This window comes from Euprymna scolopes, chromosome 6 (genome assembly GCF_053919585.1).
Source record: "Euprymna scolopes isolate OS-2025 chromosome 6, ASM5391958v1, whole genome shotgun sequence".
Classification (NCBI taxonomy): domain Eukaryota; kingdom Metazoa; phylum Mollusca; class Cephalopoda; order Sepiida; family Sepiolidae; genus Euprymna; species Euprymna scolopes.
The window spans coordinates 11,899,030-11,924,484 of record NC_136487.1 but is presented as its reverse complement, the minus strand read 5'-3'; the positions used below and the strand labels follow the sequence as shown (position 1 = coordinate 11,924,484).

The 25,455-nt window shown below is 34.3% G+C and overlaps 1 protein-coding gene across 2 annotated transcripts in view; it reads right to left on the bottom strand.

The window, feature by feature from the left end:
• LOC145277511 (SID1 transmembrane family member 1-like) overlaps positions 1-25,455 on the bottom strand; it is a 171,813-nt gene that overhangs the window by 44,013 nt on the left and 102,345 nt on the right. For both annotated transcript variants that reach the window (XM_080128936.1, XM_080128935.1), the window contains 2 exons: positions 22,081-22,143; positions 1,512-1,651 (listed from right to left, as the gene is read on the bottom strand). In XM_080128936.1, the coding sequence (XP_079985062.1) occupies positions 1,512-1,651; positions 22,081-22,143 (203 nt within the window). The remainder of the gene's footprint in view (positions 1-1,511; positions 1,652-22,080; positions 22,144-25,455) is intronic.

The window sequence follows — 25,455 nt, the reverse complement described above, 5'->3', positions numbered from 1 at the left end:
CATTACTTGATTTTTGCATCAGCAAACTTCCTTAATGTATCACACCTTGTTGCACTCGATACGATAGGAACATCTCGAATATGAACACACTTGACGTATTTGTGTTTCTTATTAATTCCCTTTAAGTATGTGATAGATCTCACTTTGTTAAATTCTTGAATTCAGCTTGTAACTTTTTTTCTCCCTTGGTTGAATTTCCATTTGATATATTTTATTGATTGTTTAATGATCCCTTTTAAAATCCTTAGAAATTTTAAGCAAAAACTTTCCTTGCTAATTTCATAAATTATATAGTTCTTTGCATTCATTATTAGTATCTGTTTATGAACCATAATACTAAATTCTAGTTCTTGCAAATAATTTCTTGACACTGAAAATTGCTATAATTACTGATATGGTGTGACCGCCTTAGGGAGTGATACAGCTCCCCATTGGGGGAGATTGAGGCCCCCTAAACACTGAGTAAGGCCGGGTAATTATGCTGATATTGTCTGTTAAGTATTATTTGGTGCCCGGAGAGCGGTGGCTAACCTAGCTGAAAGGATGAATTTATTGTGTTTTTGTAAAGCAGACATATAATTTTATTGTTTGAGAAAAATGATATTTCATTTGGAAAGTTAGAACGAAATATGATTTCGTTCTTGGCTTGGCAAAACGTCTGGCTTTCGAGTGCAAGGTCAGGCAGGGTCAAACGGTTAACCCCTGTGAGCGTGTGATTGAGATTGAGCTGTGATCACAGGTTTTCAGACTGTGCAAGGCATTGGGACTTCCCCAGAATAATGTGTTGATCGATGATTGGTCTAGCGGGTTACCCCAACCAACTCCTTTCCTCAATATATAAGCAAATGTCCAGGCCAAAAAGGACAGATTGGAGCCGAATCTTGAGACAAGAACACTAACCCAAGAGAGATGCCACACTCCCTTCCGTCCACCGTCGCGACTGTAGAGAACGAAGAATTTTTCTGGTGTAACGAGATCGAACTGAACAATTGTATATATGTAAGACACCTGTAAGACACATCGGGAACTGATAATGGGGCCTGCAATGCAGAAGAATCTTGTAAAGAGCTCCCGTGAGAAGGACGATCACGACCATTGCAGTTTCGACGGAGTCAGGGGTTACATTTGGTGACCTGTGACCAGGGAACATCTTACACTGAAATATTCTAAATAATAATCTGAAATTAAAAATTGGAACTTGTCCTCATGCTTACTCGCTATGCATAACAGTACAAATTATTTCATCCGATTACACATTTTACATAAAATATTTGACAATATCTGTTTTGCATATAATCTCTAGATGCAGTTTAGAAACAAAACGAGAGTAAATGGAATTACAAAAATTTTAACATGAGCGTTTTTACATGCCAAATGAGCATTATATCATTGAGCCATTTCCAATGAATATCAATCAGAGAAAAATAACAGGATAAAGTTTGCATTCGATGATAGAAAAACAATTTCAACTAATCAAGTTATATGCACAAATTAATAAAAGAAAAAATCACCTTTGTTCTAAAGACATCTTTTTCTTCTTCGGCATCATGTAGGAAATCAATGTCTCGTGTATCGAGAGAAGAATTTACAGATGAAGAATCATCTGTAGTTGCACTTGGAGAGACAGGATTCAAAAGGGGAGATGCAGGATCTGGTAGAAAAAAGAACAAGATTATAAAATTACTTTTAGTTTGTTTCAAATGTAACATTGTAGACGGCTCTCGTTTGCAATTGAACTAGTGTTATGTTATATGATAGTTTTTGAATGAAAAAAATAAAGAAATCAACACACACACACACACATTATATATATATATATATATATATATATATATATATATATATATATATATATATATATCCAAGCACGTCTGATTGAACACGACAGAGTTCTTCTTTTTTCCGGCTTTGTTGGATATCTTTTCAATTCGCCGAACGGTCACCCATTTAATACTGACCAGGTTCAATGTTGCTTAACTTTGGTGATCCAGCGGGAACCAGTGCATCAATGTAATTATGCTGTATACCATAGTATGAATACTAAATATTAATAAACATTAACGATTATGCCATAGGAATTAACTTTTAGAAACTTTTGCAGGCAAGAGAGAGATGTTCATTTCAAAAGGGGATAGCCGGTGGAAGCATACAGAATTCTCTCTCATTGGAAGGCCAATAATAACTCTTTCATTTAGCATCATTTCTAGTGAAATATCTTCTACCACAGTTTTAAAATACCATCTTCGCATTTGGAAGTTACTTTTCAACCACTTGGATTATTACAATTTCTATTGGACTTCTTCATTTGCGTCTATATATCTGACTAATCAACATTTTCTTTGGTTTGTATCACATTTTTCACCTTTTCTTCATCGAGCCTAGACTATCCTTTTAACATATACATTTCTGCATTATCAACTTTCATACAAATATGACTTCTTTCATAATTTTTAGTTTTCAATTTATGTGCATATAGCCTACCTAATTACTTTCCTCAGAGGATAATAGCCATTCTTTTAAACTCCATGGAATAATGGAAAATTTTAAGTTTTCAACTTGTATTCCTTGTCAGTTAATAAATTTCTTGTAAATTCTAAATTACAGAGTTCAAATTCAATTTCTTATATATATATATATATATATATATATATATATATATATATATCGTCCACATTATAATGCAGACCAATGTGTAATTATTTGTATGTAAATAAATATATGTAAGAGTATAAGAAGGCTATAGCAATGCAGAAAATCGGGTGTTGAAGTGATGTGACATATGAATAAACAAACGAAGGCCTTGTATGTTTTTTGTTTGTTTATATCTTCGTACCTATTATATAAAAACAATCACAAATACGAAAAAGTAAATATAGACTTAATGTTTGACACAACCAGGATGATAGAAGTCTTACTTATTTCGAGAATACATCTCTTTAAAAAAACTAAAAAAAACTAAAAGAATGTTGCAAAAAAAACAAACAAAAAACAAAACGAAAATATCGTAAAAATGGAAACAGAAATGAAGAGTTGAACTGTCAAGCTAGGAATAGGACTTATTTTTAAGCGTCATTAGTTTGATATTCTAATCATTATGTTATTTGTATATATTGATGCATAATATTACCTTATTTATTACCATCATTATCGTTATCACCATTTTCACTCTTATTTTCTTTGTTTATTTATTATTTGGTTTCATTTTGGCAAATGGGAAAATCAGTATTTTATTCAATCTTCAAGTAACAGTGGGCAATAGCACTTGTTAAAGCTTCCCATATGTTGTCATGGAAATGGTGCTAAGTGGAAAATATTGTTCTGTTCAAAATTTAATATTAAATTTATTTTGATCTTTCTATTAAAATTTTGACTGTGTTTTGCTATTAAATGTGATGATCTTTCTTATTTAATTAAGTTAATTTATTCCTATTTATTTCTTATCATTTTTAACATATTTATTATAGGAATCTTACTGATAACTATACAAATCAAGGTCTAATTAGCAAAGGCATTGTCATAGGAATGCCACTGAATACTGCTGCAGTTTCTGTTTATTTATGAATTTTATATCATGTGTTTATTCAATATAATTTACTTAAATAATGTTTATTTATATAATTTACTTAAATAATGTTTATTTATATAATTTACTTATGAAATTATTTGTTATATTATTATTAAGGTTTTTTATATATTATTTACTAGCATTTCAGTCTGGCGTTGCCCGGGTGTTTGAAGGTGTATGTTGAACAAAAAAAAAAAAAAATTCTGACCCCTTAACATTTATTGTTTTGGGCTCAAATCAAGTTATTAAGTTAGATCCATGTCCAAGGAACCTATATCTAAAATTTCAAGTGTTTAGACCCAAAATTGGCGGAGGAGTTTGGTAGAGTTCTCAACCGGTCAAATCGTTGAACTTTGACCCCTTAACAGCCACAGTCCTGAATATGACCTAAAACTATATCCAATGGTGAGGACCCACCTTGCAGGCCTTGGGGAGTGTGGAACCACCCTTTAATTGCCATTGCTCCCAGGTCCACTCTGACCCGAAGTGGTAGTACCTGTTAGGGTCCCAACTATGGGTTAAATAGAATCCGACTTAAAAAACAAATATACTCCATTAAAAATCGTTCCTCAAAATAACTAGATTCGGCATTAAATAACCTGAAAAAGGTTGATATGCTGTAAAATAAAAACAACCAACCAACCAACCAACCTTAACAGCCAAATTTCTGTCCGAAAAGGGATCACAAAGATTTTCCCAAATCTCAGTACCCTGTATATCAAATTTCGAGTCTGTAGACTGAAAATTGACAGAGTTATTGCATAGGAAAATGTACACAGACACACACAGACATGTTTACTTTTATATATATAATAGATTTTAATTATTTCTCCTTTTTATCTTTATTTTATATTCATTTATATTTTATGTATTTTATATATACTAGAAATGTTTATATATTTAGTATTAAGCATCTTTAATATTACCATTTATTATTATTGGTCTTAGTCTATATATTTTTTATTTTACTTTTTTTTATTAATTATGGCTTCATTCTTATTTTTAATTATATTTAATTTATCTATTTTGTATAGTTTATTAATATACTTATCTTTCTAATTTGGATTTCATTATTTATTTTAATTTTTTTTTTTTTTTTTTTTTTTTTTTTTTTTTTTTTTTACAAAGGCATCACCACATTATCAAGGCCCAGAGGCCACTCAAGGATAAGGGTTAAAGAGTGTACAGTAGAAATTGGTCAATATAGTAATCATTAGTAATGAAAATTTGGTAAATTTAATAACTTATATGGAACGGCTCATCAAGAACTTATTTACTTTAGACTTGAACACAACCATATTGTAGTCAGCCGGAAAGCAGGAAAACGGAAGACAATTCCACAGGCGCGCAGTTCTAAGAAAGAAGCTTTGTTCATGGAATCTACGTTCAGGTTTAGGCACAGATAAAGAGTGGGGGAAATTATTGATAGTGTTTACAGCTAGACGAGTGTTTCTTGTGAAAGTTTGGCGAGGGGGGACCATAGATTGAAGCTCAGTTGAACACTTTCCATGAAAATAACGATACATCAGAGACAAACTCGCAACATCTCTTCTGTGAGATAGAGGTTGCAAGGAGGAGAAAAGGACATCTCCTACGAGGCTACGAAGTCTATTTTGAACTCTATCAAGGCAGGACAAGTCCTTTCTAGCAGCTCCTGCCCAGATGTGGCAACAGTATTCCATCCTTGGACGTACCTGGCTCTTATATAGATAGAGAATAGCATCAGCAGTGAGATATCTACTGGATCGATAGAAAGATCCCACCATTTTTCCAGCGGCCTTGGCAACAGATTTGATATACGTGTTCCATTTAAGATCAGGAGTAATGGTCAAGCCCAGAAGCTTGTCAAAACTTGAGGCCTCCTGAAGACGAGAGCCATTCATTTCAATTGATGACAAATGTGGATTAGAATGTTGATGATGTAAAGAGAGAAGCTTGGTTTTAGATGCATTAAAAGTAACCAGCCACTCCTTTCCCCATTATACCACTTGCTCAAGATCAGAGGAGAGAGAATTGGAGAGAACTTGGTCGTTTACTGTCTTAGATGTGGTACCATAAATGGTAGTGTCGTCAGCATAAATGTCTACAAATGATGTAAGGATATGATTTGGAAGATCATTAATGTAGATCAGGAAAAGAGTTGGGCCCAGAATGGATCCCTGAGGGACACCGGCATTAATACTGTGAGCTTCTGATTTTTGCCCCTCAACTACTACTCTTATGAACCTATCAGAAAGAAATGATTTAATAATTGAGAAGACTTTTCCAGCTATATCATAGCTAGCGATCTTATGAAGTAAACCTTTATGCCATACCCTATCAAAGGCTTTAGATATGTCAAGAGCAATTGCCCTAGAAAGATTGCCACCGTCGAGAGATTTGCTAATCCTATGCGATATAACTGTAAGCACATCTGCTGTAGATCTAGCAGAACGGAAACCATATTGAGTGTTACTAAGAAGGTTATTTTTGTTGAGATGTTTGATTACTTCTGTATTTAACACAGATTCTAGCAACTTACTCATGACGCACAGGAGACTTATTGGCCTGTACTGATAGGGGGATGAGCGATCACCTGAATTCTTAAATACAGGGCATACTGATGAGATTTTCCAGGGAGATGGGAAACTATTCTCCTTAAGACAACGTTTAAACAGTTTTGTAAGTATGGGCGCTAGTTCAGGTTGAAGTTTTTTGAGTACTATAATTGGAATACCATCAGGGCCAGTTGCTTTACTCAAATCAAGGTTTTTGATTAGCTTCGCAACATCACGTACAGATATACGTATATCACATAGCGTGTTTTCTGATACAGGAGGAAATATTGGGGGTTGGCGGTCTTGGTCGCAAAGGGTAGAATTAGCTGCAAAGTTCTTGACAAAGAGTTTGGCTTTGTCTGATGCTGACGAGATTACCTCAGGTCCATTGATAATAGTTGGGATGGAGCACACGCTTCTGTTCAGGATTCTGTTTGCTATTTGCCAAAACTGGTGGGAACCAAGCCGCTGCTCAGCTACTTTGGACTTAACAGATTGAGCATACAACTCTCTTGCGTTCCTTATTACTTTCTTACAATGGTTGCTGGCAGTCCTGAAAACGGCTTTAGTTTCCATACATCTATTACGTTTGAAGCAGTGGAAAAAGTGATTTCTGTGCGCAATGGCAGCAGCACATTCTGGAGAGAACCATGGCTGGCTGTTAGGTTTTTGCTGAAACTTTTTAGAGGCTATGAAATGGTCAATACCTACAATTAACCATTCAGTTAGGTCTAATACTATAGAGGACACATCCTTTTTAAACATGGAATGCAGAGGTAGATCAGATATAAATGTACGGAAGCTATCCCAGTCAGCCTTAGTGTATCGATATACTGTACGATGAAGAGGTACGTCTGGGGACTTATTACATTTCATTTTTATCTTAATTGATACAACAGAGTGGTCGGAAGATCCAAGAGGCGACAGAACAGAAACTGAACATAGTTCAGGGCAAGTTGTGAGAAAAAGGTCTAGTAGGCTCGCATACTGGCTGTCATTATCGGGCACACGGGTAGGTTCCTGAACAATCTGAGTGAGGTCATAGGCAATGGAGAAATCATGACAGAACCTCCCCTCATCATCGGTCTTGTTTGAGTGGGTCAACCATTCGACGTTGTGAACTTTGAAGTCTCCACATACGTGAATGTTAGCTGAAGGATAAGTAGAAAGGACTTGGTCAATTTTCTCAGATATGCTTTGAAAGATAGTAACTCCGCTGTTGTGGGGGCGATAGAGAGTAAATATAAATGCAGTAGTGTGAGCTAAAGCAACCCGGAAGCACATATAGGGTAAGTTAGGATCTTCCCTGGAGATGTCCCTCCCACATGGAAAGCTATCTTTAATATAGGCACATATTCCATGCCCATGGCGATCTTGGGGGTCAGATTTAGAAGTTAAGTTAGAGTATCCTGTAATTGCAAACTCATCTAGAGAAATAGCCTGTCCAATGCCAGTTTCACTTAAAAATAAAAGGTCTGGTTTAGTCTCCTGTAATTGGGTTTCAACCTCTGGAAGGTTAGAACGAAGACCCCTGATGTTGGAGAAGGAGACATGGTAGTAGGGGTCTACGTTGGAAGTTGGAGAACCGGGTTTAATCGTGTATTTTTTCTTGAAACTTGTCATGATGAAATTTTGGAATTTGTGGACTAGGTCGACAGATTTACTTAGAGCAGGACAGAGAGGGGAAACTAAGAGAGAAAAAGAAACGAAGAATTTTCTTTTTTTTTTCTTTTTTTTTTTGTTGCACATGATAAGGTAAAGCCGTAACAATTACCCACTAGTATGGCATCGAGAGGCCCCACCAGAAGCTACTGCATGGTCCAGATTCCATTCACCAAATGGCAATACAGCAGCCCCAGTACTTTGCACCTGCTGATAGGACAGCCTCCTTAGTGGTTAATCCAAGGTTCGGGTCCCTGACTATCAGGCGGATAACGTCAGCCCAGACAAAACGTTTACCTCCAGCACCCTTACTAGTGACATGGCTACAAGGATAGACATAGAAACAGAAAATTTCCACCAACTCTGCCAACTGTTCGCGCAAAAATACTGCCAACCTAGAAAACAGCTTTTTCTTCTCCCTTTGTCAGAAAAATCACTCATTTAAAAAATGAGGACTAAGGGACAAATAAGAAGAAGCGAGAGTAACAGGAGCTGCCGATAATGCATCCACAATGCGTTTTCTACTCTCCATTAAAAAAAAAAAAAAAAAAAAAAAAAAACTATTAAGTATTGTACTTAATAAAAGTCCAACAGACGTGTTTAAGGGAAAGTATGGTGATAGATTCCCCTCTCACAAACTAAAAATGAGTACATTTAGGTAATCTATTTTTGCAATCAACTCAGTAGATAAATAAACATTTATGGACGAGAAAAAAAAAAAAAAAAAAAAGCTAGCATTTAATACAACAGAAATACATAAATTAAATACTGAAATACAATGTAGTTATTAATATTTGAATCTAAAAATAAAAAGTGCGAATTAGTAGAGAAAATCACTTATCACAACAACGCTTCCGTCTCCAAATTGCAAACTAGTGAAGAATTTAACTTTTAATAGCGTTCAGAAGATTTTTTTTTTTTTAAATTAACCGTTAAGAGAAAGCGTGATTTTATTCTGAACTTTAACTAATCACGTTTTAAGCAACTTATGATATAAAAGAAAATCAGATGGGGGGGAGGGTTCTTCCGAAGTTAGTTGGTGACGTTATAAGTAATTGCGAGATAAGATGGGAGCCAGAAATAAGGGGTGGGGGACTGAAAATAATATAATATATATTTTTCCCCTTAATTGAATTATTCCTCATTTAATCTAATAAAGTTTGTGGGGTTTTTTTTCGTTTTTTTTTTATTTACATGGGGGTCACCATTTATCAAGGCCCGAAGGCCACTCAGGGATAAGAGTTATTGGGTGTACAGTAATCAATGAGATAGTATTGTAGTAATCATTAGTATTGGGGTTTTGATAAAGTGTCTTACTTAAGGTGTAGGTTTGTCAGGAGTTTGTTTATGTTGGACTTGAAGACGTCCAAGTTGTAGTCAGGTGGGAAACCGGCAAGCGGCAGAGAGTTCCACTGGCGTGCAGTTCTAAGAAAGAAGCTTTGCTCATGAAATCTACATTTGGATTTAGGCACAGATAAAGAGTGGGGAAAATTATTGACAGTAGTTTCAGTCAGACAGTTTTTTCTCGTGAAAGATTGGCGAGGGGGGATGAGGGATTGGAGTGCAGACGAGCACCTGCCATGGAAATAACGATAAAACAAAGACAGGCTCGCAATGTCTCTTCTGTGGGAGAGAGGTTGCAGGGAAGAGAAAAGGGCATCCCCCACTAAACCACGAAGTCTATTTTGTACTCTGTCAAGGCAGGATAGGCTGTTTTTAGCAGTTCCTGCCCAGATGTGGCAGCAGTACTCCATCCTTGGACGTACTTGGCTTTTATACAGATAGAGAATTGCATCAGTAGTGAGATATCTTCTGGAGCGGTAGAAGGATCCCACCATTTTCCCAGCGTCCCTGGCGACAGATTTCATGTATGTGTTCCATTTCAGATCAGGAGTAAAGGTCAAACCCAGACGCTTGTCAAAACATGGAGCCTCCCCAAGACGAGAGCCATCCATTTCAATTGATGCCAGATGGGGATCAGAGTGTTGATGATGTAAAGATAGAAGCTTGGTTTTGGATGCATTAAAAGTGACCAGCCACCTCTTCCCCCATTGTACCACATGCTCAAGATCAGAGGAGAGAGAATTAGAGAGAACTTTGTCATTTACGGCCTTTGATGTGTTGCCATAGATGGTCGTGTCATCAGCATAGATGTCAACGAATGATTTAAGTATGTGTTTTGGGAGATCATTGATGCAGATGAAGAAGAGAGTTGGGCCCAGGATGGACTCCTGGGGGGGGACTCAAGCATTAATACTGTGGGCCTCTGATTTCTGCCCATCAACCGCTACTCTTATGAACCTATCAGAGAGAAATGATTTAATGGTTGGGAAAACATTTGCAGTAATACCGTAGCTGAAAATATTGTGAAGTAGGCCCTTATGCCATACCTTATCGAAGGCCTTCGATATGTCAAGAGCAATTGCCCTGGAAAGGAAACCTTTGTCAAGAGATTCACTAATCCTATGTGATATAACCATTAGCACATCTGCTGTAGACCTTGCAGAGCGGAAACCATATTGCATGTCACTAAGAAGGTTGTTTCTGTTGAGGTGGTTGACTACTTCTCTATTTAATATGGATTCCAACAACTTACTCATGACACACAGGAGATTTATTGGTCTGTACTGAGAGGGAGATGACTTTTCACCTGAATTCTTAAATACAGGGGATACTGATGAAGTTTTCCGGGGTGTTGGAAAGCACTTCTCCTTAAGGCAACGCTTAAACAGTTTTGTAAGTATGGGGGCAAGTTCTGGTTGGAGCTTTTTCAGCACTATAACTGGAATTCCGTCAGGGCCAATTGCTTTATTGGAATCAAGATTCTTGATTAGCTTGGCGACCTCACGCACAGATATTTGTATGTTGCATAGCGTGTTGTCTGTTATAGGAGGAAATACAGGGAGTTGATGGTCATTGTCACATAGGGTAGAATTAGCTGCAAAGTTCTTGGCAAATAGTCTGGCTTTGTCTGATGCTGACGAGATCACCTCAGATCCATTGATGATAGTTGGGATAGAATGCACGCTTCTGTTCAAGATCCTGTTTGCTATTTGCCAGAACTGGTGGGAACCAAGCCGCTGCTCAGCTACTTTGGATTTATCAGACTGAGCATATAGCTCTCTTGCATTTTTTATTACTCTTTTACAGTGGTTGCTGGCAGTCCTAAAAGCAGCTTTAGTCTCAGGACATCTATTACGTTGGTAGCTATGGAAAAAGTGATTTCTGTGCACGATGGCAGCAGCACATTCAGGGGAGAACCATGGCTGTTAGGTTTTTGTTGGAATTTTTTGGATGGTATGAATCGGTCTATGCCTACAATTAACCATTCGGTCAGGTCTGGTACTATAGAGAACACATCTTTTTAAAACATGGAATGCAGAGGTAGATCAGATATGAATGTACGGAAGCTATCCCAGTCAGCCATAGAGTATCGATATACAGTACGGTGCTAATTGTACATAAATTACTGCATGTGTATATATATATATCTATATATATATATATATATATATATATATATATAAAATCATTTCGTTATATATTGCATCCTTGTAAATTTACTATTCTAACTATTATGTGTAAAACTAATATTATATAAGATTAGATTGAAAATATAGAATATATATTGGGATGAGGCATAAATATATAACGAGTTTGGGAAGAGGACGGAGATGCTGCAGCTATATTAAAAGGGGTGTAGTGAGAGGTAGCATCAAGAAGGTTGTAGCTATAGTGTTGCCTTAAAGGGAGATTTGGTGTATATATATATATATATATATATATATATATATATAATATAAAAAACAATAATGATAATAGTTTAGGAAGGTTATGAGGTGGAAGTATTAATAGTTAAATAATGAAGGAGGAGTTAAGTTCAAGTCTGTTGTTGATGGAAAGTTTGTGTTTTGAAATGAGAAACGCCTCCGAATAAATAAATATATATTTGTTCGATTAGAGCGAGTAAAAAACTGTTTTTTTTTTTTGTTTTTTTTGTTTCTTTTCAAGCTTCCGGACAATACCATTTCAAGTCGTAAGGGGAAACGAGGAGGCAAACAGTAAATCATACAACCTCACCTACCTAAAATGAATTTGGAAAGAGATTCATCCAATCTAAATAAAAAGTCAATATTAGACGTTTTTTTCTTGAGATCATCAGAAATACTAACAATAATTTCTATATGAAAACTTTAATTACTGCTGTAATTGCAATATTTCATATGAATATATGATTTAGTGACTTTGTTGTATGTACCTTGATAACACAGAGTTAGTTGTTACTTCCTGCTACTGAGGCTGAAAATACACAGACTGGAGTCAGCTCTATGGCAGTGTGGACATGTTCAATAAAGATCTGATTAGAAACACAAATGACCACACATTCCAACGTGGGGTAAATGAGGAAAAAGCAGACCAAGAGAAATTTTGAAAGACTTATTCAAAGATGCCTTAAAGCAATGACATATCAATACCAAATGTAAATTAAAGAGTTCCAGGGTGAAAGTTATTTTGTGCCACCATAGCTAACGTGCAACCAATATCTGATGTGCAAAAGAAACATTGAAGAAAGCAAAAAGAAGATTAGTGTGAAGACTAATAGTATTATTTTTATTATTTCATAATTATTGATGGAGGGTATACACTGTATATATATATATATATATATATATATATATATATATATACGTTTTATTTTTTATTACCATATCTTTCTGTTAAGTTACATTATTGTTTCAGCTACCCGGCCATTTTTTTGGCCATCCGTAGCTTCCTCAGACTTTTACAGAAATGTTCGTTATTATGGGATGAAAGAGTGAAAGGGTGAATGAGGTCAGGGGAGGGGTGCGAAGAGCGGATAAAAGAGGAAGGGAACAAGGGGGAAAGGTGGGAGGGGGTGCTTGGTATGTCGGTAATGTTTTAGTTTTGGAGTTTAAGGAACTTGTGGGGGAGGGTCTGGGAAGTTCATTTCTGGTGTAGCTGAGGGCATAGGGATACATGGAGGGGGAAGGGGAATATGTGAGGGTAGGAAGAGGGGGTTACTTTAAAATTCGAGTCTTAAAGTTAAAGTTTTTGGCGTCTCGTTGGTGAGAAGATTTCTTGATAAGTATGTTTTTACCTGTTGGGTGTTCGTTTAGGTTCGGAGGTGGGGGGAGGCTATGATTCGGTTTATTTATTTAGTTTTTATTTGTTGTTAATTGTTTGGAGAGGGTTAGCTAGTGGCCGCGTAGCTGAAACAATAATGTAACTTAACAAAAAGATACGGTAATAAAAAATAAAACGCATATTTGCTCTACAACAGTATTGAGCACTTTCTTCAGTTTTTATTAATTACCATTTCTACTAAATATATATATATATATATATATATATATACATACTTCAAAATAAAATTATCTCACAATCAATTGATATGATGGAAACCTGAGATTATGAGTTTTACATGATATTACTGGCAGTAATATTCTATAAATACTATCCCGCCTAAATAAGGATTGCTCGATATACAAGATAGAGCAAATAAATCGATCATTTTACCACACTACTATCACAGACATTCACTTCAGATTTTACCATGCAATTTGGATGTGAATTTTTATAGCCTTTTCATTAACTTCCCTTACTCTATGGCATTTAAATACTTAAACAAATTTTAATTGTGAACTTTCATGTTTCACTGACTTTAGCAAATAAGGTGTAAACTATCATAATTATTTGCTAATATTTTCTCCTCTGAAGAGATGGTAGACATCGAAATCCTATAGGATAAGGAGTTATAATATTTCAAATGTATTCTTTGTCTTACATAGAATAATAAAAATCTGTTGATTTGAAATTCAAACATTTCACCTCATAAATTTTTTAATTCATTGAATGACTAAGATTCGAGATATATATATATATATATATACATATATATAAATATGAGAGAGAGAGAAATGAATGTTTTTTATGCTACGAAACAGGTGCTGTCAAGAATTGTGCATATCAACATACTTATAGGAATAAATTGTAAGATGTTCAACATCTTGAAATTTGAAATATAGACTTTTGTCTTTTATTTATATATGCTCTGTAATTACATTGAGCTTCAAAAATTAAAGGATTGGTATAAATTAAAGGTGAAATATAATTAAAGATAACATATTTCCACACACACACACATATATATATAAAATAAAGCATTCTAAAAGTAATGTCTCCTATTTTTTATTTTGATTATATCATACTTGAATTTGAGGGAATTGCAAATTGCATAGTTATCATGACTGAACATATGCAATTATGACCTTGAAATTTCATCCCTCTGTTGCAGATATTGATGGTGTGAGACTAAAAAAGCAATCCCTGTCATATTGGTGTGTCAGAAGCAGAGATATATTATTGAATTCCTGGCAAAAGTGCATTGAGAATGATAGTAACTATGTAGAAAAATAAATTCTGGAGCACAAAAGGTTGATCGATTTAATGGTACCACTCCCAGTTTTTTTAGCTCTTTAACTTTTCAGTTTATTTTTGAAAGGACTTTTTGGCTTGTAAACTTTATTTTGACTTCTTGATATATATGTATATATGTACACACACACACACACATATATATATATATATATATATATATATATATATATATATATATATATATATATATATGTATATATATATATATATATTTGTTTGTTTAGGTGTGTTAAGTCCATGAAGCATAGAGCAATTTCTGTAGGAAATCTTGAGTAGTAGAGCTCAATGTAATACAGAGCAAGAATAAAAGATAAAAAGTAAAGACAAAATTCTAGTCATTTCTCATTATTACTTATTTTATGTCGCGATAGCCGGAAAGCTTCATCAGTTTATATCTATCATAAATTTATATATATTTTTTTTTTAGGAAAAGCCTTAAAATTCACTGGGAGCATAGTATAGAAATTATTATATATTATTGAAAGCCTAGATAATACAAATTAAAAAAATAACTCAGTTGTTATTAATGTTTTTAGAATATTTCAAGAAAATCTCTTCATCAAAGGAAAATTAAAAGTTGTTATCGGATCCCAGTTTTATAAATTTGTTTTCCTTGGGCTAAAAAGAAAAGATGTAAAATTAACATCTTCAACTGAACAGACTTGACCATGAATCAATCGGATAAAGGAGCAAATGGAGGAGCACAATTTCATGACAAACGTGTATAAAATATACATTGAAGCAAAAGTCACAGCAGGATGTAAGAAAGAGGACATATTGCATTGAATTGCGTTTTATTTTTTAGTATTATTCATTACCCCCCCCTCCTTGAGTTGCTAACCCAAATCATTGCATTTGTAGTTTTGTTGTATGAAAACCAAAGGATGAAAACTATATTATAAACTTCAATCTGGAGTTTCTCGCTATAAAAATATTCACAGCAAGAAATGCAAAGAGCTTTCCTTTCTTCTACCGTGTGCTTAGCATCAAGCAGAATTTCCATGGACAGAATTTATTCCCTAAAACTTCTCATCTGTGAAACACATTACCATGAGATTGATTCTCTGTTGATTATAACACAGTCATCTTTAAATCCAATGACTACAATGTGTGATGAAACGTCTTCACAAGTAATTTTGTTCTTCTCAAATCCTCTCATAATATTCTTCATTTAACTGACAATCTATCCATCTCATTCCCTCCAACAAGGCGGTTATTTTTTCGGTCAAGTTTATTAGTTCATCATTGTTTGTTTACAGCTCAGTGTTTATACCGCTTTACTAATTATCACTAAACTTTACACCACTTATTGGTTATGGTTTGAAAGAACTGATTTAATTTTGGGATATTTAGATCAAGTTCAAGGGCATGGAATAAGGTGAAAATCACACTTTTGCCAATAACTTTGGCTCTGTTTATCATAAAAGATTCACTACTTGGTCCATATGACAGCCAATGGCGTCCCATATTTTATATGAACTTGATCTTGAGTGTAAAATATTTGGTCATAGTCAAAATATTGATGGAATTTCAACTTCTAATTTTTCCAAATTTCGTATATGAATCTGTTGCTCTTTGATAACAATAATATTTAAAACATTTCAACCTAATCAGTTTTTGAGTTATCATTTTCATGACATAGCTTCAAAAATACTTCATACAATATGGAGAAGTAAGGCCTAGTTAATACTTTGGCCCATCCTTACATTGTCAGGCAGAGATGTGCAGTCTCACCACTGACCTATGTTTTTGTTAGAGGTTACATCAGCCTAAACGCTGTGAAAATAACACTCAAGATGAGAACAGTAATCCAAATGATCCAAATAATGCACATTATCAATCCCAGTTCAAAATTTAGAAACACAACATATTCAGGTGTTTGTCATTCGACTGTGTTGTTGTGTGTAAGACAAAAATCGAGGATGCATTGGATGATGCTTGAAAGAAAAAAAGAGTATCCCATGATTCCAAGAGGAAAAGTTACAAGAAATTAATAACTCACCATATTCTTGATCTGACGAGTATTGCTTTAAAGCAAAAGCTAAAAAATAAATCAAGAATTAAGAATTGCATTCTTATCATGACAAAAACTTGCTTAACAGTTTTTTGAAAACCAGAATCAGCATTTTTGGGATCTGCACCGTTTTATTTTCATATTGATAAAAGCTAAACTTAAAAAAAAAAAAGAAGCTAAATGATTATTCACATTGAGTTGAGACAAAGTCAATAGAAACACTTGAAAAGGAGATTTTCCTGAAATATTGTGACAGTTCGCCTTCACACATACAACTTTTCTGAATCAAGTGAAAACTAGAAAGAAGGTCAAAAAATAAATAAAAATGGTCTCATTTTTCAATATTTCTACTTACATTTTTGCATTGTTATTAGTTTTCTATGAATTATTTCTATATAAAAAATAATTGTGTTATTAACTAATTGAAGTCGTCCTTTTCTTAATTAAATTCTTTAGATTTTGTTAACACACACACACACACACGTCAAAAAGAAAGTCCTCATTTGTAATTTTTTCATAAACTGCAAATTTAAGCTAAATTGAATGTAACTCTTTAAACAAACTATACCTCATTTGATTGGCTTTTTATTCTTCTATAATTTTACCTGTTCATATTTGACTTTTAATTTAAATATTCTAGTGTTCACATCAATTTAAAAAAATAATTTCAAATCGAGGAGGCAAAAAGAAAGTCCGCACAATGGAAAATTATTATTTAAATGTAACTTTAGGACATTAATGCAACACAAATACAACAGGAACACAATGAACTAGTTAATATTTAGTAGCATAGCCCTTCTGCAATTTGACAGCCTGAAATCTTTTGGGGATTCCTTGAATTAGACTGCAGCAATACTCTTGGGAAAGAGCATCCCACTTTTCTTTAATTTTTATCCAAAGTTCTTCCAAATTTGAAATTTTATCATTGCGTAGCTGTTGCTTGATGTAATGCCATACATTTAGAAGTAACTCTAGGGGCATCACAAACACTGCCGGTGTTTGGTGCTTTTGCACAGTCTTTCGTACTGTTTTCTCATTACATTTCAATCTGCAGCTGATTTCTTGATTGGATAAACCAGAAAGGTGGAGATTAATGAGCTCTTGATGATCATTAAGAGAAAGTCGTGGCATATGGACTAAATGTTATGTTGTATAACCTGGAATAACAACAATTACGATTAGAGATGCTTTGTTGCCTGTTGGTGGATATTTTTAACTGATTTACGGGTGATAATTTAAGCTGGTTTTAAGCGAATTTGTTGTTGCAGATTTCTTTTTGCCTCCTCAATTAGCTTAAACTAGTATGTGTGCCCGGCATTGCCCGGGCGTTTGGAGGTGTGTGTAGCAAAAAAAAAAAAAAAATAGAGGTAGTAGGAAGACAGGCTCGAACCCCTACCGCAAAGGAGGAAAAGAATGTAAAAAAAAACATGACGTTTTTACTGTTACGACCACCACCAAACCGGAAGTGATGTAGGTTTAAATTAAGGCTAGACAATTGAAAAGAGGGGATGACTTTCATAAATATTGGCGAAAAAAGCGACCCATCCCTGTAGAAAAGTGCCCAGTTGTGGGTGAAGAAATTAATTTTTCGGTATTTGTCATCTGAAAGGTCGAGCTTCTAAAACGATACTGATCTTGTGACAATCCGTCGCCTCTGTCTAAAGTTTTAGGCAGACATGCAAACGTACATACATACATTTATATATTGGTAGCTCAAATTTTCGACCCAAACCAATTAAAAAGCTTGCCCTATCTCTGAATACCCTTTATGTAATATTTCAAATATTTAGACCAGAAAGTGTCTGAGTAATTTGGTAGAGACCGCAGAGGTCAAATTTTTTAAAACTTTGAGCCCTATTATGACCACTTAACATTTATTGTTTTGGACTCAAATCAAGTAATTAAGTTAGATCCATGTCCAAGGAACCTATATCTAAAATTCCAAGTTTTTAGACCCAAAATTTGGCGGAGGAGTTTGGTAGAGTTCTCAAAGGTCAAATCGTTGAACTTTGACTCCTTAACAGTCAAATTTCTGTCCGAAAATAGATTACAAAGATTTTCCCAAATCTCAGTACCCTGTATATCAAATTTCGAGTCTATAGACTGAAAATTGACAGAGTTATTGTGTAGGGAAATGTACACAGACAGACAAACAGACAGACACTTTCATAGATATATAGATTTGTAGTTTTTGAAAAAATTACAAGTGTGGACTTTCTTTTGCCGGCATGAATCACAGTTTTGCTATATTCCAAACTCCAAGATTTTATTCATCTTACCAATCATTTTTTTTTTTCGAAACAAAATCTTAAAGATCTGTTTCGTTCACAAGAGAACAACTGATTATCTCAGAAAAAGTGTTTAGCAGTGTAATAGATAAAATCCAGAAAGAACAAAAAGAATGAAAACAACTCACATTGAGACAATTTCCAGTTGTAGGAGTTTATTTTATCGCCACCTACTAGGGGCTGCCATCTTGTCTTGAGATAAGATGGATAAGATTTGCTTTGAAAAGAAATGATTGGTAATAAAATTTTAGACTTTGGAATCCAGCAAAATTCTTATTTACTTATATATGCTATATTGTCTTAACAAATATCGAACTTCTGATTTTAAAAGATTGGCATACATAATGGAAAATATACACAAAAGCATAAATTTTCAAAAACACACATCTATATATATATATATATATATATATATATATATATATATATATATAGGTATATGTAGTAAAAAAACAAGGATAAAGGGTACTTAATATGTTAGAGCCAAATATCTTTTTAATTATTACAACCTCAAGTGTATTAATTTAATGCTACTAAGACTAAGCTGCTTTCCTTAAACAATTACAAGAACCACTGATATCCATGACAAATAACACCTACCTGAGAATTCTTCCTTCAAACTCCTTGGCCTAACATTCACGGACAATATGAACAGGACATTACGAAAGCTGCTGCAAAAAAGGTAGGTTCCCTCTATCGAGCTAGAAGACTACTCATACCTGAGAGTATCCTGTACCCTTACAAAGCCATCATTCACCCATGCATGTAGTATTGTTGCCACATCTGGGCTGATGCATCTACCACTAGCCTCTCCCTTTTTAATAGGGTCCAAAAAAGAGTTTTCAACCTAATAGGCTCCATTTTGTAAACTAAGCTCCAACCACTGTCTCATCACCACAATGTTGCATCTCTGTGCTTGTTTTACAAATATTTTAATGGAATGTGTTCTGATGGACTCATTGCATTCATGCTCCATCGGCGTACATATCCCAGACAAATATGCTTAGCAACAAAATCTCACCCCATCATTTTTGAGGTCCCTAAATGCCAGAAAGCTTTTTACTCTAATAATTTTTTTCTCTCGAACAGCTAGACTTTGGACTTCCCTTCCTGCTACCTGCTTCCCTGACTGTACTGATATGCAGAAGTTTAAATGTAACATAAACCAACATCTTGTTAATCTTTCCTAGGTATGGTTCCAAATAGAAGCCCCATACATCCAAGTGGCGATATGCTTTTTTAGGGGTGAACGTAAGTAAAAAAGAAAATGTAGGACGCTCGACATTTCTTCAAAGATTAAGATCATAACATTTCCATCAACACGTTTGATCTGATGACAAATCTATGAACAAAGCAGATATGATTTTATGGAAGGAATTTGAGACCTCCTCCACATGACATGAAAAAAGAAAAAGAAAATTGTCTATATTTCCTAAAGAAGATTTTACTATTCGAAAAGTAAAAAAAGAATTAACGTAATTTTAATAAATAGAAATGTTTATTAAAATCAATTTTGCGCTCATCTGCTCTTTTCAATCTTTATATTTTACATTTTTAATATCGAGTGCTTTTCAAACAGTGGATTTCCTATTATTATTTTGAGCCATGTGTACGACCAATGTTCCGCATTGTTATCGGACATTTAAAACTCATTCAGTCTCATGCCAGGAGTTATCTTCCCCACCATAAAATGAAATAAGAAAAAAAAATGTGTCTGTATTTCCTGAGAAAAATATTTTACTATTTGAAAATTTGGAAAAAAAAATTTCAATTCACCTCTTTTAATGCTGCAGGTTCATTTAGCTGTTTTTGTCTACTTTCCGAAAAAATGAAACATAATTATGTCATATTTTTCTGTTAATATATAAAGTTATTTCCTTGGAAAAACACATATTTTGTGTACCCTTACGATATCTTTAAACCAAAACGATTGTTTCCTTGAAAGTCAACTGCAGACCATGGATTTTTTTTTTTTATATAATATTCGAATGTCAATGAAATATTTTGAACACATAATGCAGTTTCCTTAAAATTATGACAACTACTATTTTATATTAGTTTCAATGTACGTAATGCCTCCTATTTTTATCCCACCCTCCCCAAAATGGATCAGAAGGAATTGCAAATTGCATTGTTATCATGACTGAACCTATGCATTCATGACCTGAAAGTCCTCAGAATGCCTAGTGATAGAGCCAAAGTTGATAGCGGAGTTGACGATATTATGGACACAAAAGGAATCAGACACACGGTATCTTGCAATATGGTATATAGCAAAACAGGGCTCGAGAGAAAGGGCACCTAAAAAGGAGGAGGGGAAGCGTAAAAGCAGAAATCGGAAATCACGTGACTTTCACCCAGGAGAGAGTTTCTTAACTGAGTAAAACAGATGCAGAATGTTATTATTCCAGGCAGCCCCGGCAGGAGGACGGGAACAGTGTGCAGAGGTGACTAAAAGTCGGTCTGTCTAAATATGTAAGTGACTTCCGTCACTTCAATTCATTCCTTCTGAATCTATCTATCTCACTCTCGTACACACACGTTTGTTTTCTATCCTTGTCCTGTTTTAAATAAAACTCTTTACAGCTACACTGGCATCAGTGTGGTTCTTGATCAACACCTAAATTCAACAGCACTGATGAAACCTGAGTTAAAACTAGAGATGTGAAATTGTTTAATGTTCATACACCCTTGACAGTATGGATACGCAACAATATAAATTATAGATTTTTCATGTTGAAGGGGAATATTGTAATTTTTTTTCCCAATATCTCCATCATTTCTCTACAAAGCCACCATTCACCAATGCATGCAGTATTGTTCCCACATCTGGGCTGGTGACCAACCATTAGACTCTCCCTCAGGTGCAAAATAGAGTCTTTAAGCTGATGTCCCTCACTGTCAACCAAGTACCAGCTCCTGTCCCATCACTGCAATGTTATATCCCTGTACTTGTTTTACAAGTATTTCAATGATACATGCTTTGACGAACTCGTAGCACTTGTACCCCTTCGCTATAAATACACCCAGCAATTAGCTAAGTCCCACACCTTCACTGTGGAGGCCTTCAGATACTGTAGAGACTTTTACTCTAATAGCTTCTTTTCTTGAACTACTGATCTTTGGAATTCCTTCCCTGCTTCCTATTTTTCTGACTACCAACATGCTAAAATTTAAATGTAATGTGGACAAACATCTCATTGCACAACTCCTCATTTAGGGTGTCCCCTTTAATTTAGCTTATAATTTTAGTAGGTCGGTGGTCAATGTGTTTTATTTGGAGTGAATTAAATTTAAGAAGAAAAAAAAATAACATGAAAAGTGAATGTGGACTAAAAAGTGACAAGGATTTCATAATTGTTGTGGATTGAACATTTTTGAACACAAGAAGCCGATGTGAATCAGGAAGGATCATTTTTAAATAATTTGTAGAGTGACAAGAAAAGCTTTCTGAATGAAATAGAAAGAGAGAGAGATTGTAGTAGCAGAAGAAGAAAAAAAAGAAAAATTAACTGAGAAAGAAAGAAGAAAGAAAGAGTATTTAAATGTACTTACCATTTCCACCTCTGTTGATACTTCCATAGGAATTATGTCCACCTTCAGTTGGCGGCGGTATTCCTACAAGAATTAGTAAACCAGAATATATATATATATATAGTAAGTTATAAAATGTATATGGCGATTAAGCTACACTGAATATGCGCCTAAGCCTGAAGAATCCTAGAGTGGATGAAACGCGGAATATTCAGTGTAGCTTAATCACCATATACATTTTATAACTTACTAACTAGCTCTACCTATGTATTGAACACTTTTGAAGTAAATACTTAAAGTTTACACATAAATCTATACTTTTGTATATTAATTTTATGTGAGTAAATTAAGTAGTTATATATATATATATAGTAATTTATAAAATATATATGGCGATTAAGCTACACTGAATAGTCTGCGTTTCATCCACTATAGGATTCGTCAGGCTTATGCGCGAATTCTGTGGTTGTTTCTTGTTTTTATATATGTTGAGGATTTTTAGTTAGTCAATCAGCTTTCTAGTATCCACCGCGCCCCTTCCTATCAGCCAATGGGCATGCATTTTATCGAACAAAGGATCTGTTTTAGAACTATGTTAGTGGTTTAAGGTAGACGTTTTCCTTTTTTTTTTTTTTATATATATATAAATATACATATGTGTACACACATACATGCACATATACATACACACATATATATATATGTATATATACATATATGTGTGATCGTTTATGTATATTCATGTTTATTTAATTTATTTATTTGTTTGTTTTCTATTGTTATTGTTAGTTTTAAAGCTATTTTGTATCGCTATCCTAGAGTAAGTTTTATTTTGTGAACACAGTTGTTTGCTATTTCTCGTCTACAGTTTAATAGATTTTGGGGTTCTTTAAAGAACTGGATAGCAAATTTTTCATGGAGGCATAATTTACATGGGTCGTCTAAATGTCTGCACGTGGTAGCTTGTCTTATTATTTTCCATTCGACTACCGGCGAATGTCCGCTGTCTTTGAGTTCCCAGTATTTATTCGCTAGTGTTGTTTTTATACGGTATTTTTTATTTTTGAATGTACTTTTGTGGTCATATGACTTTCGTATATTAATTTTATGTGAGTAAATGAAGTAGTTATATATATATATATATATATTATAGCAAGGAGTTCGCTTTCATTTTGATACAACCATAACTACAATGAGGATCTCTATTATTTTCGTCAAAATTGGAAATATTTTAAAATTTTCATCAGCTTGTGGAAGGCAAAGGCTAAGGGAGTAAAACCTGACAAAAAATCAAAAAATCAGGTTTGGAGTTTCGAGAGGCGGATAGTGAAGCACTGCAACACCTTTCTGGCAACTCCTGTAGCTGCACTGGATCTGACTGTATAGGATTGACTTTTCGTCTGCAACACAGAGGAGGAAACTGAGAAAACCTAGGTGTCCTTATCACTCGCCCAAACCTGCACCCTAAGAGGCAACTTTAGCTTCAACTTTATAGCCATAGCAGATGCTGTAGTGCACCAGACTAGATGAAGAACACCATTGTCTCATCAGACAGAAGGTTGCTATCATATATGTACAATTATATAAATGCAACTTTGTGTGTGTGTGGGGGGGTGATCGTTCCTTATAGACTCCGAAACGGCTAGACAGATTTTCTTAAAAATATACAGAATTTTAGTGCATAAGTCTGGGAGTGATCTTGGTTAAGTTTTGTCTCAGAATACCCCCGATAATTACAGATAATTGAAACCACTATTTTAATTTATCTATCATCAGTAAAGTCATTTTTTCCATGTCATCACTTAGCAACAATGATAGAACAACGGGCAGTGAAAATTCTACTGCGGGTGAGTTGATAGCCTGTTCTTTTTTTTTACATGACGTGGTCTTTAGGTTCAAACTCTGCACGTAAATTTCTTAATTTTTTTTTCATTAACTGCAAAGAATTTTATAAGACTTGAAAATGTACATGTTCTTAGCAGTGTAAAAGTAAATTATGTTTCTGTTTTTGAACGTCCATTGACCAAGCAACAGATCCTGAAGAAATTGCAAGAGAGTCTACACCACAGATTTAGTGAAAATGTGATTCAGAGGTTTCTTGTATGTCGGTTTAACAAAACATAAGCCCCCAACAACCAAGCACAAGTAGTATGCCCGGTAACATAAGATAAGGAATTTTGAACACAGTTGACTAATTGTAGAACTATACAGTGACAACCACATAAATTCTTACAACGAATAGATGGTCATGTTGATTCTGTGGTTTCTTTCACATACGGTTAAAAAAATCATGGCCCCAAATTCTCGCAAAAGTAGTTGGTTTTGAGCTGGAGAATAGCTGCTAAGGGGACAAATCAGAGAAACTGTATTCTTGCTGGCATGTTGCATCCACTATGCGAAGGCTATGTTGATCAGTAAGGTGTCAATATAACTGAAATTTGCTGAAATAATTTTAGGATTACAAACAAGAAAAAAGAAAGAAAATATTGGAATTACCAAAAATAAGCATAAAAAAGGCATCAAAGCAACCCCTGATCAAGGCTGGGTAACACTGCTAGTATGTATAAAAAAAATAAAAAGCTTGCCCTATCTCTGAATACCCTTTATGTAAAATTTTAAATGTTTAGACCAGAAATTGGCTGAGTAATTTGGTAGAGACCGCAGGTCAAATTTAAAAAAAAAACTTTAACCCCTAATTTTGACCCCTTAAAGTTTAATTTTTGGGGCTCAAATCAGGCCGAATAATACTGCTAGTATGTATACATACACACAGATATATTGTGAAAAAAAAATTTCAATTTCCGTTCAGTAAAACAAAAGTTATGATAAATATTTTGGTGTTCAAAGTCGTAAAAATATGTAAGGAGGTAAGCAACGCTTTTTATGACTGGTTTCCATAGCAACCACGCCGCTTCAGCAACTACTGTTGCTACTAATTCGAAAAAAGGAGTAACAAGTGAGAATGAAAGCATGAAAGGGAGATAATTCAGGGGATTTTATTGAAAGCAGACGAGTGCCATACATTGTTATTACATATGTGTTTATGGGAGCCAAAAAATAAGACTGAAATTAAACAAAGAACAAGTTAATTTATTGGAAGCCTGAAAAAAATCATAGATTACAAAAGAAAAATATGAGCATGGAAAGTAATATGGTTAAGCTTAAACATGGAAAAGTAAAGGGCTAGTTGTTACAACTGGAAAAGAAAAGGACAAGATATTCTAGTAAAAAATATAATAAATTTATAGCTTAAAATATTGCAGCATTAAGAATTTTTTAAAATTAAATTTATAACATTATAAATTCTTAATATCTGAGTAGTTTGCTAGTAACTGCAATGGTAAAATCTTTTGACTTTTGACCCCTTGGCAGCTCAAAGTTTTGACCCAAACTGAT